The 20,304-nt window shown below is 34.9% G+C and overlaps 1 protein-coding gene across 1 annotated transcript in view; it reads left to right on the top strand.

The window, feature by feature from the left end:
• Positions 1–20,304, top strand: part of rsh (radish) — a 370,766-nt gene that overhangs the window by 337,253 nt on the left and 13,209 nt on the right. Inside the window, exons 12-15 of the mRNA XM_069825057.1 lie at positions 701–852; positions 10,747–10,868; positions 15,240–15,422; positions 18,810–18,914. Coding sequence (XP_069681158.1) covers positions 701–852; positions 10,747–10,868; positions 15,240–15,422; positions 18,810–18,914 — 562 coding nt within the window. The remainder of the gene's footprint in view (positions 1–700; positions 853–10,746; positions 10,869–15,239; positions 15,423–18,809; positions 18,915–20,304) is intronic.

Below are 20,304 nucleotides of genomic sequence, written 5' to 3'. Positions count from 1 at the left end.
TAACAAAAACACGAAGAATTTACAATTTAAATCATGACACACTCTATTACAACATATTTAACAGAAGCACGAAGAATTTACAATTTAAATCATGACACACTCTATTACAACATATTTAATAAAAGCACGAAGAATTTACAATTTAAATGATGTAAATAAAAAGAAAGAATAGTATGCTGAAACTATTTAATAGATTACACTTACCTACTCAGCACACTAAATATTAAATACTAACCATGAGACATCGAGACGAGATGAAGAGACAAGCGCTTATCCAGGCAGGTACAAAAGAATGTTATTGTGCGAATTGCCCATTCTTTCTTTGGAAAACAGTGCGTTGGTATGCTTATGTGGTTATGCTTCGAACCAAAGCTCTAGCGACGTTTGCTCCTTGTTTAAAAAAAAAAATTAAGATTGTACCCCCAGACTTCGTCTGTGGGGATCGAATGGGTAGTACAAAGCGCTGTCATGCGCACAGCTCTTCGTGTTAGAAGGTCGTGTCCCTCGCTTGGAGAACCGCGTTGTCGTTGTCGTGGATTTGAAATAGCAAAACTCGCTGTTCAAAGATTAGAAAGCAGCACAGAAACTGAGGTGGGTGCTGGTTCTGAGTCTGGCTGTGCTTCTGTGTGTCCCTTCCCGCCCCGCGAGCGCCATGTGATCTGTGTGTGTGGTGAGGAGCTGGCCTTGTCTCACTCCGCAGGCCCAAAAGCGTGCCTAGCTCGCCCATGGTGAAGCGGGCCTTCTCCCGCCTGGGCAACCTGACGGCCGGCTGGGGGCGCTCCATCCGCAAGCAGCACACCCAGCTGTCCGCCGACGACAAGAAGAAGTGGTCGTCCTCGCAGGACTGCTCCAGTGAGTATCTGCAGGACCGGTGCTTGCCTGGACGGGTTTGTTCATGTTCGGTATCTACGAGTCAGTTTATCAGGGAATGATGTACATGAAATATAATAATTTTAGTACTAGTCTGTCTGTGTACAGCGATTTCTACTAAACTATTGGATGGATTTTGTTCACATTCAGTATCTACGAGTCAATTTATCAGGGAATGATGTACATGAAATATAATAATTTTAGTATTAGTCTGTCTGTGTACAGCGATTTCTACTAAACTATTGGACGGATTTTGTTCATATTCAGTATCTACGAGTCAATTTATCAGGGAATGATGTACATAAAATATAATAATTTTAGTACTAGTCTGTCTGTGTACAGCGATTTCTACTAAACTATTGGACGGATTTTGTTCATATTCAGTATCTACGAGTCAATTTATCAGGGAATTATGTACATGAAATATAATAATTTTAGTACTGGTCTGTCTGTGTACAGCGATTTCTACTAAACTATTGGACGGATTTTGTTCATATTCAGTATCTACGAGTCAATTTATCAGGGAATTATGTACATGAAATATAATAATTTTAGTACTAGTCTGTGTACAGCGATTTCTACTAAACTATTGGAGGAATTTTGTTCATATTCGGTATCTACGAGTCAATTTATCAGGGAATGATGTACATGAAATGTAATAATTTTAGTACTATTCTGTCTGTGTACAGCGATTTCTAATATACCTGTATGGACTTACATTGGCAATCTTCGCCATTATTACGCCATATGTATCTATGTAATACGTGTAAATATCCTAAATTAATTGTAAAAGATAATTTGTCCGTGACTGAACCATGCGGTTTCATGTACTAGAAGATATAAAACCTTCAGAAATTGATTCAGTCTTCAGTGCTTGTCGTGAGTTTGAACTTTGTAAGTAATAATTCACACTTCTTTACATCTGTAACGGTTAGTGAACAGCACTAAAGCTGAAATAGTTTAAATACCTTCTGTTGTTGTTTAGTCAACTGTCCGAAGACTGGTTGGAACCTCATAAGTGACACCAATAAGGCATCAGTCATAAGGTAACTAAGGCAGAAGATAATGGAGTAGGTTGATCAGTTCCTTTCCACCGCCTTGCATACACTGCTGACTAGTAACACGTTGATAGTTGCCAGCAAGGTTTAATAATTAAAATATTAAAATTATTTTAACATTTAATGTAATTTTAATTGTAATTTCTTTGTTATTTTGAAAGTAATTTTATTATGGAATAAGAAATATATAAAAACAGAGATGACTGCCCATTTGTTGCCCGCCATCGTATCTGCAATTTAATTCATTCCGCCAGCAGATAACTTTAATTAGTATCGCATCAGCTCAATTACGTCACGTGGTCGAATTTCCATTTGCCATATGTAAACATTCTGTCGTTTTCCCGCGTGTGATAATTAGCAGCTTGATTACTGCTCAGGAAGACGTGTTATGCACTGATCCAAAGCTTGTGTACATATCGATTGTCACTTGTACGTCTGTTTCCGATGTCTTTATGTCAAATATGTTTGAACTCGTTATGTCGAATTATGATTATTTGGAACATGATGATATAGGGTGAACACAGTCTTTTCCTGATTATAAACATTTTTTACTGTTAACATACTCTAGGCACAGAGATGTGGTTTTCAGCAAATTATACCTCAGTTTACAAAGTTTTCATGGATACGCTTCAACATGTGCTCAGTTTGTTTCCTGGAGAACGGCTGATCGTTACCCGATTTTACACCAGCCATGTTTTTTTACCCACATCTTGTTTCACCGACCCCCAAATCCGAACATTGTGTCTGTTGACTTTTCCGAAGGTGTGAAAGATTGCCTCGTCAGAAAAACAAACTTGCTTAAGGAAGTCATCATGTTGTTCGGTTCGTTTCGGAATATCCTCAGCATTTCGGAGACTGCCGTCTGCATCTTGTGCGCCGTTTTAACAACAGTTAGGCATTTGTTATATTTAAAATATAGAAACATTTGTTCATACTTACGAGATGTTATCAGGGGCCTGTTTCTCAAAACTCACGGACTAGTAATACTAGTCTGTACAGTAGTAATATTAGTTTATTTTACAAGTCTGTGTTTCTAGAAACTACAAGGGTAAAGTAGTAGTTACCAGTTCACAGACTAGTAATATTGGTCGATTTCACCAGTTCATAAGTGATTCTGTTTCTCAAAATGCTAATCTAGTTGATTATACTAGTATTCAACAGGAATATTCCTACAAGACTCTAAAGACTGGTGATTTCTATATTATCAATTACCAGTGGCAATCTTTCTCAGATAATCAAAACAAAATATTGTAGTTATTTTTTTAATAAATGTGGTTTAGTGATTTCGATTGAAGTAGTAAAGAAGTTGTTGTCAGAAGAGCTAAAACTATATCGAGAAGGAACAATTATTATTCCTTTAAGGGAGCATTTTTTAAATATAATGAACGGTTTAAAATAAAGTGCTGAAAAGCTTGGAGAGTTGTTAAATATAGTGGGACCTGCCATGACAAGACAAACAAATAGAAGTCATGCATTATCAGCTCTACAAATCGGGATGTTGATTATTTTCCAATGCCATCAGGTCTTTCTATCCTAGACCAACACATGCAGAATTTTTTTCCTAACAATCTAATACCAATTCATCAACTGCAGTAATTTTTGCTGGCTTTCTCCCTCCACTGCCAGTTCTTCTGGCATTGTCAACTTTAGCTTACAAATTAAATACAAACTGAAAAAAAAAATAGTGAATTTTTCAAGTCATAAGTGGCATCCATGTTGCCAGTAGACTCACTTTCTACATAATGTGTTCATAATTATGATATTGTGAACTTGAATTGGTACTCGTCAAAGTTGCTTTCTTAATGTTGGGCCAATAAGTGTCCCTAACGTATGCATAATCTTTGTTCTGACGTATCAGTTCCATAGCCTCACACATTACAAATTTTTTTGTCCATTCGTTTACTTTATCATTTTTTGTTATTATGCTTGAAAACGCACCGAATGATATATCCTTTGATTCATTAATCATATTCAGCATAGTTAATTTGCTTTCAATTGATGGAATTTCAAGAGAAGAGAGAAGTAAGAACCAAAATACAAACAACTTAGCCTTGTAACCTCAAATAACAATACCTACCAATGACTATAAACAAATGAACTCAATCAGCTGACTAGTGAAAGAGATCATGTGACTAGTGAAAAATTGTCACAAGTTACTAGACTGGTGAAATAGTTTGAGAAACAGAATCTACTAGAGCTGGTGAAATATACTCTGGTAACTAGTAACTGGTCAACTACTAAACTAGTATTTTTGAGAAACAGGCCCCTGCAGACACATTTCAGAGGTATAGTAAGTTACACAGAATTTGACATTGCAGAAAAATTGGAGGTACGGGATTTTAGATATACATTGATTCTATGTTGCTGTAATTTTTTCTTGGATGGGACAAATAATGGGCTAAGTTGTCCGGCTACATATTATATCACACCAAAGAAAAGTAAAAAAGGACAAAAACATTGTTGAATTCAGGCGGGGGGGAAAGTGGAACCGAACAATAATTCAGAGGCAGTCTGTGTAAAGGGAGCATATCAAAGTGGAATCAGATGAAGATAATATAAAGCTTTCATTTGTTTATATTTGTTCTAAATACTATTAAATGTTAATATAGGCATTAACTTAATGTCAATATTTTTATGTAAAACATGGTGAATATGAACTATCCTTCTGTGTAAAATTGTCCAGAAAGCCGGTGTTAAGTAGCTATCCTTTTACATAAACCGCTTAAACTTAGTAGCCTGCAAGTAGTGATTACACGAATGCGTGTCTTCCAGTGGCTTTTCTAACGATTTAAAGGGTACTGATATGGATACCACGCGTTTTTTTAAGAGCTTGGAGGTCATTTTAAATGCTTTTCACAGTGTACAAAATGCACCACTCCGACTACGGTCGAAATGCAACCAATAATATGTAGTTTTCCATTGTTTTATTGTTTTTATATTTTATTTCGCGTCCAACCGTTTTATTCATTGACTTACTGACAGATGAAATTGCCGGTCCATAGATTTCACTTTCACTCAATGCCTATGAAGTCAGAATTTTCTTTTTTAAATGCAACGGATGCACTTTTCATTCACTTCTCAATACGTATTTTCATTTTAAGGAAAGTAAACAGTGTCTCTTATTTTGCCATCCCAGACTGAAATATTTATATTCTACAACTATTTTAATAAACAAGATTATTATATTTGCTAAACAAAACTAACACTGAAATCTACGGCTATAAAAATACAACACAGCTGATTTCTTAACTATAACAATCGAGACGGTTTAAATTTCAACCAATCAAGATCGACCGGCAGACCACCAACCTTCAAGAAAACTATTTGAAAATATAGCTACATAACAGAATTTTAGTTACTGAAGAGCCATATCAAATTGAAATCTAATATTGAATAAATTATATTTTTAGTTTAAAAAGTCTGAAATCTCCGGGGGAGGCATCCTGGAATTCGGAGTGGGGGAGGGAAATTTCCTTTCGAGCAACCAACTGAATTTGTCACTGGACAAGAAGAATAAAAAGAAACTGTGTCGTGTTACTGTTGATATTATTGATATGAAGCGAAGGTAAAACAGAATTGATAACGTAATCCATTGCATCGTCGCTACTTTCACTCAACTCACTAATAACAGAAGATGACCACAATAAATACATCCACAGATTTGTTCCAACAGTCAATGGCGACTGGCGATCATTTGTTGTTTACTGAGTATCATAGCAACGTCAATCTTAGCAACGCAGTTAATGACGTTAATTCACATTTCAGTATTTGTAAATTTCACAGGAACTGATCCGTACAGTTCTAATGTTTATTGAAGTGAAAAAATCATATTGTGTACAACAACAATGCTGCTCTTGTGGCTCGCCTATCGCTTTGTACAGTAAAAATTTTAAATTTTAAATTGTTAACTGCCTCCCATTGGAGGTAGCCCAGAAGGACTCAGTATACTCTCCTACATGAATTTTACAATATTAAATGTTTACATAAATTTTGTAGAAAGAAAATTAAAATAAACATACATGAATTATATAACTATAACAATATAGAAAGTCATGTTTTTATTTGTATGTGCTTTTAGAATATAATCCCAATTATATTCAAATTTCCAGTATGCACTGTCTTCTAGAATTCATGGTCCTTGTGGCCACTGCATTTGTAGATTGATGTTTGTTCTTTTGAATAAATAATATATATAAAATAATAAAACTACAATGTAGTCGTTTAACAGCGTTATATCATGTCTTAAAATATGAATAATTAAGCATTGGCTTTGTACACGACAAACTCTAAAATCAGTATCGCTGTTTGTGACTGTGCTGTTATCCTGAAGTCTGGAAGAGGTGTTTCCTGCACCGCATAGAACGTGTTGAGTCAAGCAGATTCTCTTCCAATGCATTCGTTATGAACTCCATCGTAGTCCATATAAAAATAAAGATCTATGTTCAAGTGCAAGACTTCCAGATGAATCGGTCTCTTCTGTCCCATTGTGGAGCATAGGCAGATAACCTCTCAGTGGATGACGGGATCGCGACAATGGGTGTTAACGTAGCGAAGATGCTCTTCTTCATCAAGACGCTGACATCATCATCGATGCTTGGTAGTTCACGTCTTTATTTCTAAACACACATCCTGGTGAAGAAAAAATTTTCCCTTACCGAAATCAGCAGCTTGGAGTTCTGCAATATAACCTATCTAGTCTAATCGAACGGTGTTTCCTGTTGGAAAAAATCCAAGTTTTTCAAGCTTAACTTTTCTTCAGATCTATAAGGCACTTCATAGTTAGGCTACGTCTTCATATCACCAATAGGACGTGCAGCCTTTCTTCTTCTCGGAAGGAGACTTTGTTAAGGTCTAGTTCCTTTGCTCTTCGACCGACAGTAGGTGGAACACATTTTTCCTGGATATCATTGAGGAACTTAACAATATTCCTACATTTTCTTTGGCCTTGAAAAATTTAGAAATTTTCTTTTTCATCACCATTACCTAAAATAAAATTTTTCTCAAAGTCTCGTGACAACTGTAAATTTCTTTCGCGGCATAATAAAATTGGACTAAAATTCTTACCTTAGGTTGTCTTGTATGACTGTAAGAAATCCAGAGCTGCAGCATTTGCTTGCTGTCGAGTTTTCGAAGGAGTACCAGGAATAATATTTTCTTTACTATCACTACTGCATATATTAAAAATTCATACAAAATTAACAACAGAATTACAACTGTATAATCTTACAATAATCTTGTTGATAAATTGTTACTATGGAAACCACTGAAACTTTCGACCACCGCCTTCTGGAAACATATCTTAAAGTTCTTACAACTAGGTTGCTTCAATTTAATTTTTCATAACCAACTAAAATTTGTACTACGTTTTAATAATGCTATGTTTTTCTGCAAATATTCAAATGAAAAAGGAAAGAAAAATACATATGATTCGTGTGTAAGCAGTCAACTCCTATTATACCTCGGTATGAAATTACTATTACAGTGAAGTGTGAATATTTAGACACGATTGTCAATATTTTAGGAATAAAAATGTTGTCAAATCCAATTAATTTATAAAAGAAACTTATTTTCTTAGTTTTCACTTCATTTCTTGCCATGGCAAGATCTGTAATAAATTTCAGTAAACAGTCATAATTTGTTGATGCAGCAATTCGTTGGACAAGAAGTTCTCAATGAATTGTGTTGAACAGATCCGACGTGCAGGAGACGTCGGTTCGTGCCAAGGCTGAGAATCTTGTACAACCAAGTTTGTATTGAAGGAGTATGGCCCAAATTTCGTGTTTAGCCATCCTAACACTGACCGTGGCGATTAGATATGCGAGTATTCATTAACAACGCCAAACAGAGCTTCGATGGTATGTTTCCGTTTGAAAGTGTCCAAGAGAAAGTTTCTGTATCTTCATAGAGCTTTTTAAATAAGGAAGAAAAAGAAAAATCACTCTTTGAACAAAACGTCACATGTTTCATCCTCGATTGAAGATGGCACACAATTCCTCAATGTGATCTTTGAAGTTTTATTGAGACGTCCTCACATTCTGTGCGCTGCAGTCAACACTTCAAATAGGGTAAGTCATTGTTTGAGCGGACATACGTAGCTGATAAAGATTCCAGCTTTCGTCTTCTTGTTCACGAATGTCCATCTATCTGATCAGGCAGTTACACTTGACACCAGCCTAATGATATGACATCTGTACAAAGAGCTAAGCTCATGCATTTTAAACTTTTCTTTTTCAAGTGAAACGTCTATGTTCGAAGTGCACATTACAACGTTTTGACATGAAAGATTTATTCTTGTGTCACTCGTGGTACCATGGAAACAGAAGTGTAAGATGAACTTGGTGCCTTACAGTTTCCCACGCGGTTCTTCTCGCTCAGTTGTCTGTTTGATGTGCTTCGAAGTTTTCTTGATGTGCTTCGAAGTTTTCCACAAAATGCGGACTGCACCGCTCATGCATTTCAAACCTTGTCTAAATTGTAAAAACTTTATTACCGCATGGGTCACTATTTAAATTGGAAGCTGATCAGGACAAACGAAATCGCAGCTGACTCAACTAATGTACAAATTAACATGAGAATGTGGAGTTGGTCGGTTCATTCATTTGATTTTAATTTAATAATTGGTTTAATTTAATTTTAATTGAGTTGAATAGAATTGATTTTAATTTAGTTGAATAGAATTGATTTTGAGTTGGAATGAATTTATTTTAATTGACTTGAGTATAATTGGTTTTAATTGAGTTGAATTGAATTCATTTTAATTGAGTTGAATGTAATTTATTTCGATTGTGTTGAAATTGATTGATTTTAATTCAGTTGAATTGAATTTATTTTAATTTAGTTAATTTATTTTTTCAGTTGATTTGAGTGTGTTTAATGTGTATAATTTTATTTGAATTTATTTATTTATTTATTTATTTTCTTGCTTTATTTATTTTTTATTTACTTGTTTACTTATTTATTTGTTTATTTATTTATCTAATTATTTATCTATTTATCTAATTATTTATCTGTTTATCTATTTATTTATTTATCTAATTATTTATTTATTTTCTTATTTATTTATTTAGTTGTTTATTTACTTGTTTGTTTATTTACTTATTTATTTATCTAATTATTTATCTATTTATCTAATTATTTATCTGTCTATTTATTTATTTATTCATTTTTATTTACTTGTTTATTTATTTACTTATTTATTTGTTTATTTATTTTATTTATTTATTTATCTAATTATTTATCTATTTAATTATTTATCTATTTATTTATCTATTTATTTATCTATTTATTTATCCGTTTATTTATTTATCTATTTATTTATCTGTTTATTTATTTGTTTATTTATTTATTTATTTATTTATTTATTTATTTATTTATTTATTTATTTATTTATTTATTTATTTATTTATGCCCCATACAAGTCATGGAAATATTGGGTATAGAGGTTATACAGACCGTTCATTAAGTATGGAATATTACTAATAACTTCTTAAATTTATAAAGTTACAAACAAAAACCAAAGAAAATGTTTGTACAAAAACTGTTGGGGATAAACCACACAATATGTTATCAATATTCGATAAAACTTAGTTATTCAAATAAGCAGGGTGTAGGCCCTAATAGTAAACTTCATTTTTTTAATGGTAGCCTATGTTCAGCTTTGCATATTCGGAATCTCCATTAAATTTTACGTCCAGAGTGTATCAGGATAAGCCAAGAAATACTGCAGACTTGAAAGGCACAATTAGATACGACAAGGAACAGATCAGTCATGTAGCTGTGAGAAAGGCAATGGACTCTTTTCGTGATAGACTGGAACATTGATTGTGAGCGTCTGTTGTCAGGTTTGGTTAGTGATAGTGTTTTGTTTAGTTTCATGGCCTACTCAACATGATTTTACATGCCTATTTGTCTCAAGTTTGAAGTCCATGAAACAAGTTTATAAAAGACGTGAAACGGGTGAATGTGTAAATTTTCTACACATTCATACGTGAAATTTAATGGGATTCGAAAAGTGTAAATCTTAACATAGGGTGCCATAAGAAAATAAAGTTTACTGTCACATCCTGTATATTTAAATAACTTTTCGAACACTGGTACCACATTGTATGGTTTATCTACGACAGCTTTTGTATAAAACTATTTTTAGTAATTATAATTTAAGAAGTTATGAGTAGTATTCCATATTTAATGAATGTGTGTATATATATATATATATATATATATATATATATATATATATATGAATAGTCCACTGCAAGAATGATGGATGTCATTTGGAATACATTTTGCAGGAGAAGCAATTGAAGGTTTGAAATGCTTAGCGCTCAAAGCTTAACTGAGATATTCCGACCATTACTGGACAATGACTATCAGTGTTAATGCCATATAACTCTCTATGTACCTTCTATATGTCTTAAGCTATGCATTGACAGTCTTGGTTAATTTTCGACAAGAAAGTGACATCCATCATTCTTGCAGTGGACTCTTCAAATATAGTAGTATATATCAAATAAAATACACAGCAGTGTTAAATTTTATTTTATTGCTGTAATCGGAGTACAGACGTTTCACGCAATACTGTCATTAGAGTCTTCTGTGGCAAACTCAAGTTCGTTCCTCTTCGATCGCAAGTGTTCGAGGTTGCAGTGACTGTTCACAGACAATACAAGATGCTCGTACCGATCAGCTGCACCTGAGCGTGCGTTGGTTCCATTCCAGCTTGGGCTTATTACATTACTTGACCATTTCCGAGGTTTTCTCTAACTGTAAGGCGATTGGACTCGCCACAGCTGTTTCGCTTGATGTGTAACTGTTGCAGATAAGGAAGGTAAGGACAAGGACAAGGAGGGCAAGTCCCAGATCCCTCAGCTCGCAGTGCCTCGACTCAGCGTCTGTGCGGACGCGCAGAAGGTGGACAGGACCAAGCTGGCGCAGACCGAGGTGAGTCTTATGTCCTGTGCCCAGAAAAACACGTGGTCAGACGCTATCGACTTTCAGAATTACCTACAATAAATTGCATTCGCTCTTAAATGTTATACTAGTAAGGAATAATTAATAGTTTGAGTTTTTTTTCAGACTAGTTTAATGAACTGATTTTCTCTTCATATGTTGAACAGTGATTATATTTCAATATCTAAATAATTGTATTTTTACTTCATTTCAATGTATTCAGCTTAATTGGTAACTTAGATGTGTTTCAATAATAGTATTTCATATTATTATTATTATTATTATTATTATTATTATTATTATTGTTATTATTAGGGCAAGGCATTTAATGACCTATAAATTGGTAAAAAATGCAAAATAAAAAATGCATTTATGACCTAAAAATACAAAAAAATGACCTAAAAAAAAAACAAAAAAATGACCAATAAAAAGTAAAGCATTGCCAATGAAAATACTTTTAATTACGTTAAGTACTCACTTGATTATTGAACTACATAAAATTAAAAAAAATACATGTTACAGTACCTTGTATTGCAGAAAATTCATTTCAAGTGCACTTTTACAACAATTTTGAATTGCAGTTAACAATCAAAACTTGGCGGAGATTTTTAAACAAAAATGATTGTCTATTGTCTGCTAGTACCGACTTATAAATGGAAAAGCTTCTCTCTACTTCAACGGAAACAATTGGAGCAAACTGAAAGCAAGCAATATCTCCTGGATTTAACTCACAGTCAGGAAGGGAAAAATTTTCACCAGACAGAGCTCTGCCTATTGAACACAATGTTGTGTACCCCCTGTTCTTGCTTAGACAGTTTTTCATTTTCATTGACACTGCATCACCCACTTTACCACATGCACGGCTCAAATCATTCACCACTTTATCCACTATTTGTAGCTGTTCCACTAATGTCACTTGGGATTTTTCCAGTGCAGTTATGACATCAGGAAGGAATCCAAAATTAGTATTTATGTAAGAAAGTTTACCAGCAATTTCTTTATCAGCTAACAGTTCTTGCGCCTTTTTTATTGACACTGACTCACCATTATCAAAAGAATCAACCACTTTCTTCACAACATCGAAATTCTTGCAATAATAACTGCAAGCTTGGAGCCATGTTCCCCATCTAGTCAAAACAGGTGAAAATGGCAATTGGATTTCTGGAGCTTCTGTTTTGAATGCTGAAATTCGAGAGGGGGCTTTCAAGAATACTTTCTTCACGCATCCAATTAATTTATCCACTTCAGGAAAATTTGCACGTACTTCTTCTGCGACCCGGTGTAATGCATGTGCTAAACACGTCTCATGTACCATTTTTGGGTACAGTGCACTTAAAGAAGCAGCTGCTTTCATCATGTAGGGTGCTGCATCTGTTATAAAAAGCAAGACACTGGAATTTCGAATCCCATCAGGCCAAAGTATTCTCAATGCATGGTCAAATACTAAGCTGATCGTTGAGTAGTTGACTTTGTCTAGCTGCTCACAATGTAGTAGAAATTGTTCTCCAGGGCTGTGTGCTTCTAAAACTCCAACAATAACATTAGCTACATAACGGCCCATAGAGTCTGTTGTCTCGTCAATGGGTACGAATACATTTCTTTCTCCAATCATTTCTCTTATTGTTTTCAAAGTTTTATCATAGCACCGAGCTATGTATGTTCTTCTCAATGTTCTGGGATCTGGAATTAATTTTCCGGTCTCCTCTTCTAAGAAAGTTCGCAGCTTAGGATGATTCAGTTTGTGAAGTGGAATATCAGCCAATAGAAAAGCTTCACTTAGTTTCTCACAAAATGGCGAAAACGTTGAACACGTATCCCCCAGAAGCATTTGCTGTAAGTTTACACTGGATTTATTTTCAAGTCTCTGCAGGCCACGTTTATGTTTCTCCCGTGACATGTGTTGTTCTATCGTAAACTTTTTTTCAGCAGCTACTCTTACATCGCAGATCTTGCAGAATAAAATACGACCGTCCGTTGAAAAAATATTTTCTCCATATTTTGAAACAAATGCCTTTAATTTAACACTAGCAGTTTCCTTTACTTTAGGCATTTTGCTCTTGACTTGTTCACACAGACGACTAGAAACAACTGACCACCTCAATTAACAGCATAAAAATGTCAGTTTACCTGGAGAAAGGAATCTCTGTGGGAGTGTGGGTAAATTCCTAGAAGTGGGCAAGTTCATTATGCCTTGAAAAATAGGGGTACAAGCTAGCATACGCTCTAAGAATTTGAATAAAATTCCTAGAAGTGGGCAAGTTCATTAGGCACATACCTTGAAAAATAGGGGTAGAAGCTAGCAAACATCTACTTAATTCCAAGAAATTGTACTGACAAGGAAAATACTGAATTATAATAAAAATCTCAAATCAAATACAAATAATGTCACAGACTTCCTGAAAAGTGTAAAAAATGCTCAAAATGACCTAAAAATTGCTAAAAAATGACATATCCGTAAAAATCTTAAGAAAATGCAAAAAAATGCCCTAACGAACTGCTATTATTTAACCCAGTTTTTAATGTCATACATTTCCATATATGCTAGCAATGTTTAAACCTTCATAAGAAAAAGATGCAAAATCATTAATTGCCTTGCCCTAGTTATTATTATAGGATAACAGAGAGGGTTTGGAATTGAACGGGTTACATCAGCTGCTTGTCTATGCGGATGACTTGAATATGTTAGGAGAAAATCCACAAACGATTAGGGAAAGCACGGGAATTTTACTGGAAGCAAGTAAAGAGATACGTTTGGAAGTAAATCCCGAAAAGACAAAGTATATGATTATGTCTCGTGACCAGAATATTGTACGAAATGGAAATATAAAAATTTTAAATTTATCTTTTGAAGATGTGGAGAAGTTCAAATATCTTGGAGCAACAGTAACAAATATAAATGGTACTCGGGAGGAAATTAAACACATAATAAATATGGGAAATGCCTGTTATTATTCGGTTGAGAAGCTCTTATCATCCAGTCTGCTGTCAAAAAATCTGAAAGTTAGAATTTATAAAACAGTTATATTGCCGGTTGTTCTTTATGGTTATGAAACTTGGACTCTCACTTTGAGAGAGGAACATAGGTTAAGGGTGTTTGAGAATAAGGTGCTTAGGAAAATATTTGGGGCTAAGAGGGATGAAGTTACAGGAGAATGGAGAAAGTTACACAACGCAGAACTGCACGCATTATATTCTTCACCTGACATAATTAGGAATTTTAAATCCAGACGTTTGAGATGGGCAGGGCATGTAGCACGTATGGGCGAATCCAGAAATACATATAGAGTGTTAGTTGGGAAGCCGGAGGGAATAAGATCTTTAGGGAGGCCGAGACGTAGATGGGAAGGTAATATTAAAATGGATTTGAGGGAGGTGGGATATGATGATAGAGACTGGATTAATCTTGCTCAGGAGCAAATGAGAGAGAGCAACGTGCAGCAGGCAGTTTCTTACCCTCACTGAAGGAGTGCAAGTGCCGCCTACTGAATTTACTGCTATGTTGCAGTTTTTTGTACAAACAAAGTGGATTTCCCACCAAATAAAATGAAATGACGCAAAATGATGAAGGAAAATTCCATTCCTTCTATCTTAAGTGTTTGCTCCGTGAAATTACCTCACTGAATACCTGCCACTCTGTACATATCCCACACGTGGTCAAGTTTATCCCTGTTGATCTGTTAAGGTTTGCATTTTTGAAGAGGTGCATAAATTAATATGTCTGTAAATTTATTTTTTGTTTGATTCTTTAACGACACTGTAACAACCAGCATGCCATAGAGGACGGGGGAAATTTATGGCAGTGAAATGTTCTGGCGCGACAACTCGCCACGAGATTGTTTCAAATTCGCTTTACAGTTGAGCAAAACCTCGATGAAGAACCCTACACAATCTCGCTCTCGCGCTTGTGGAATACCCTACCCAGTGACGTCAGAGACTGTCGGAATTTAGTAGCGTTCAAAAGCAAGCTTATTAAGCATTTTCTTACTGCGTAGAGTAGGTTTAATTTTTACTTAATCAATAAAAGAAATGCTTCTCTCTTCTTAACTTTTACAATAAACTGTCTAGCTTTTATTAATCAGTTAATCTTTTAGTACTTTGATTTTTATTGTATTTGTAAATTTAATATTAATTGTAATTATAATTGTAATTGTATTCTTAATATTGCAGTTGTAGTCCCCTTGTTAGAGGGGAAGAGAAGGCCTAATGGCCTTATCTCTACCAGATTAAATAAATAAATCTATAATCTATAAATAATCACCCTAACCGGGATTCGAACTCAGGGCCAAGCGTAGCGGACAATACAATTGATAAATAACTATTTATAAATAGAAAGGGTGATTCACTGGTGACACTGATCCTCAGTTCCCGATCATCGAGTTCGACCCGGAGACGTTCCGGATCCTGCTGGACTACCTGCACACGGGGTCCTGCCCCCTCACCTGCTCCAACATCCCGGGGCTGATCTGCGCCGCCGAGCACTACGACCTGCCGGAGCTGCTGCAGGCCTGCTTCCACCACGCCAAACAGTTCCTGCGGATAGAGGTGGTCAGTGTTCTAACGTTGGCAATCAATTAGTATAGTTGAAATAGAGTAGGCCTAGACATTGCCACAAACAGAGCCATCTTGTGAGTCAAAAATCAACAAAACGATTGAACATCAGTTCATGTGAAGCAATTGTTAGCCTTTCTTGCAACATTATATCAGCGAATAGGGATTATAAGGAATGGACACTGAGCGAATTTTCCTGTGTTCTGTTTCTCTGTGCGCCATAAACTCACACTGTATGGTACTGCCCTTGAATTTCAGGATTCTGTTAAGTATCTTGGAATCCATTTGGATAGTCGTCTGTTATGGCATACCAACATTGCAAATACACGAGCAAAAACAATAGCAAGAATGGTACAACTGTATCCCCTTTTAAAAACACGTGCATTGTCAACATCTAAAAAAGTGACAATTTATAAATTGCTGATTAGATCAGTGCTTTTGTATGGTTCTACAGTATGGGGATACGCACCTAAGACAACATTAGATCCCATTCGAGTTGTACAAAATAAAGTATTACGTGTAATTCATAACAGCGGGTGGTACACAAGAAACGAAGAGATACATCAAGATCTAAAAGTGGAAAGTATCCCAGTTATCATTAGGAGATTCGCTGAAACATTTTATAAACAGGCACATTCCCACCAAAATGTGTGTGTATCAAAACTAGGAACTTATAACCCTCAGTACTACACAAGACATCGTACACCTTTGTTCCTCTTCTCATAGTTATCTGTCAAATTTGTTTTCACGCTGTTCATCCTGGTTATGACGGGAGTGCAGCATCATAAATGAACTACCTCTCAGCAATAAGTAAAAGTAATTAGGAACAGTCGGGAGATCACCCAAGATTTCGATACTGTATACAAAAGTTGACGAATTTAAAAAAAAAAAAAATCTCTGTGCGCCAGCGTTTAGTTCCACTTTCAAGCGCTAGAGGTTAGTGTAATCGAGCATACGCTAAGATAATAATTGAGTATAGAGTTGAGACACAGGATCCAAACATCGCCTACCTTATTGCATAATCCAGTAACGCTTTGCTTCAAATAAATTCAAGTTAACAGCTTTTCCTTATTTCTCAGTGACGAACTAGTTGTAATAATAATATTTTATATTTCAGATATAATAAATTATATTATAAAATAATATAATACATTATAAAATTAAGTATCGAATTCGTTTAATATTTGTATATAATATAATATAGGTGTATAGTTTTACTTCTCATAAGGGTTTTGTTTTTCCATTTTCAGCGCTATCAAATCATTACATATTTTAATTGTTGTTGGGGTCAACATCTCAACTCTCATTATAAAGGAACTCTAGAGTCTAGACATTACAGTTAATGACTGATTTATTATTTTATGGATCCAATTTATTTTGAGTACATAATGTACCTAGATGTATTAATTATATGTGTTATATTTCCGCTGTGTCGACTGCTAGCTGGTGTGATGTCAGCATCAATTCTAGGGAGAAAGCAGAATCTCACGCTTTAGCTGGCTTGAAGGTCATTGAAATCAGTCCGGCTACATCAAAGGTACCGACGCGAAGTGTCCATTCTTTATAATACCTATTCGCTGATTATATAACTGTTTCATTGTAAAATAATTTTGAAGACATGGAAGATAAGAAGATACCACCAGCGACAGAATGTGGGAGAGATCTATTACTAGAATTGGTGAATAAGTATAAACAATGGAATTAAATACAAAAAATCAATAGTAAGCCATTGATCTTTACCTATATCACCATTCATTCATAGTTTTCTAAGGGCAGGTCTTTAACTGCAAATCCAGCATTCTCTAATCTTTCCTATTTTCTGCCTTCCTTTCAGTCTCCGCATACTATCCATTGTAGCGCTATTTCACAATTAAATAAGAAGTATTATTGTTATTTTCTTACTCATCCATGCATATTGAAGTATGTCAAAGTTGTCCAATGAGGTCTCTCTATAAAATCTGTATCTAGATTTGAATTAATTATTCCTATAGCTCTTCTCCTGTTCACCATTCCTTCCAGTGCATTCTTCAGCAGCCAATTTTTTCTCAGCCAGTGACCCAACCAATTCCTTTTTTCCCTTCCTGATCAGTTTCAGCATTATTCTTTCTTCGCCCACTCTTTCAACACAGCTTCATTTCTTATTCTGTCTGTCCACTTCAGACGTTCCATCCTCCTCCACATCCACATTTCAAATGCTTCTACTTGCATCTCTTCACTTCGTCGTAATGTCCATGTTTAATAATACGCCGAGGAATAAGAGCAGGTGCAGTAACTTCCTGGTAAATTCAACAATTTCCTAAATATCAGCCATTTTCCTTATATCAACAAACAAAAGTCAACGTGAAAGTCTAGATGTTGCACGATTTCGAAGTAAAATCACGATTGAAGTTTAATTTTTTCAAAGTGTCTACTATGTATAAGAAAATGACAACTTTGTTCTTTCCAAAGTCAACTTATGTCTAAAAGTCACGTTTTTTTAATACGGCAATTAGTGTCCCGTGTAGTTATGATCTCTGTCAGACATTGGGAAGCCCTCAGATGCACTCGCCACATCTCATATTTCTGCTATCAGCGCCCATTACTCCATTCCACCTGCACCAAGTAATAATAACAAAACCGAATAAATGTGTAATCCACAATACTCATTGCAGCCACAAACGTAGTTTTACGTTTAAAAACGAGGTGCATAACACAGCTGTGCTCGGGAAATTTTATTTGATTTTTTTAGAAGATATACATTATACATATCCACTTTCCACATCCTTTCCGTGCATTACACAGTTACATAAAGTGTGTCCCAGAAACGCCGTCGATTTGGTAACCCAAATTACGTCATCAGGGATGAGTAAACATGTTGGTTTAAAGACTTTTAATACTTGACTAATACGCTGAGTAGGCCTAAGTGCTTCAGTTCGTACAGATAGGCGTCTGAACATAGATATTATTACAGTAAATATATGAAAATAAGCTTCAATTTAACATAACTTTCATCACCTCTGATACTCCTTCAAAATGCATCCACATGACTCGTCAGCCGTGCAAGTATATTACGTATAACTTGAAGAAATGGTCAGCGTTTCTGGGACACGTGTATATTACACTATGACGGAACTCCTATTGAAAGTCACATTCTGGCAATGCATCATGATCAATCAAGGAGATAGACAGACTGAACAATAGAACATTGTTAATGGACGCTTTTCGTACCGATGAAGTGCGCATGCGTCTAAAGTAAATATCTGCTGATGTTTTTGTAACAGTCAGTACAACTGTGTAAGACACACAAGGAGCCCAGCTGTCAAAATAATTTGCGCGGACAATAGTCGGAAGGACACACGTTAGAGATACATGTCCTGTACTTACACGAGATGTTTTTTGTTGTAGGTTTGTGTGATGCTTTGCTCACTAGAAAACTATTACTGGAGATATACGTCTGCCTCAGAACTCGTCAATATGATCCTCGCCTTCGTGGAGACCAGAGCGCATCAGGTAATGACCACAGACAGCGCTGTGAGTAGCAAAGGGCATTTTATTAACATAACCTAGAATTATAACGGGACATAAGAAGCTACTGATTGATTTTCATTGTCTTCCACTTCACAAACCTTCTCTTCACTATATCTTCGTATTAAGAACACATTTTGTAACCAAAGTGAGATGATCTCTGACAATGGAGTTAATTCATACCCATAATTCTTCTGACCCCCAGCTCACAAATATTAAGGGGGAGGGGGGGGACAGATGAGAATAGTACATTATGCAACGAGCCTATAATGATAGTAATTAAGACGCGAGTATGTTTATGAAACGAGCGCAAGCGAGTTTCATAATTTTCATACGAGCGTCTTAATTACCATTATAGGCAAGTTTCATACGACTTTTTATGCTCGACCATATTTCTAACTTGAAATTATTCAGAAGTATTCATTTTATTTGTATCTGACAGAAGATCGGAAGTGACCTTGTTATAGCTCGTGAATTGTGAGATGTGCGCAGACGCGAAAGTATTGATTTTTTCCGAGGAACAATAATGTCATTGACCTTGATGTAATGTAACATGAACTAATTTTTATATAACCTAGAAATTGATTTAGAATTGAAAAACGAGATGACAAATTGAATTTATTTGAATATTATTTACAATTAACGTTAATTATTATAGTAACAGAACATAACCTCCTGCGACAGTATTGGATTTCCAGCCTCCGTGACGTTTCTCTCGTTGTCTTTCAATTGCATATCCGAGAATAATCGAAAACATGAACTTTAATGAATAGGTGTACTTTAATGACATGCATTAAAGGCTGCTACCAGGTGTATAATTACTACATTTCGGCATGGTCGAGCATAAATAACATTATGTTACTGAATTGCTTGTAACTTTCACGTTTTTGGACCTAAGGCTTTGAAATTTGAAATATTAGTTTAAAACAGGGGTTTCCTTACCTTCAATTTTTTTTTTTTTTTTTTTTTTTCAGAATTTTATGAATAATACTTTTTATTTTTCAAATTTTTCATTTAAAAGAATATTAAAAAATTATGTACCTTTTTCTAAAAAGTTTCTAATCCAATAAACCTAAAACTTTGCACATGTGTTACCAATACCTAAACTAACATGTTCCTGCAAAAAATATTTTACTTAGCCTAGGCTTTATATTATTTAAAAAAATATATTAGGTATGAAACACTTTTTTTTTGTAAGTTTTGTAGTGTATAAAACTCACAAATAATAACCAAATCAAAGTTTTGTTGAAGGGAAATATAGATAATACAATTTTAAGCTTATGTGCAAAATTTCATAATTTTACTCCTAATGGTTGCAGAGGAAAAGGTACATAAGCATTGAAAAATGTAAGTTATGGAAAACAACGTTCAAAGT

Source organism: Periplaneta americana, chromosome 1 (assembly GCF_040183065.1).
Source record: "Periplaneta americana isolate PAMFEO1 chromosome 1, P.americana_PAMFEO1_priV1, whole genome shotgun sequence".
NCBI lineage: Eukaryota > Metazoa > Arthropoda > Insecta > Blattodea > Blattidae > Periplaneta > Periplaneta americana.
This window is presented reverse-complemented; position numbering and strand designations above follow the sequence as displayed.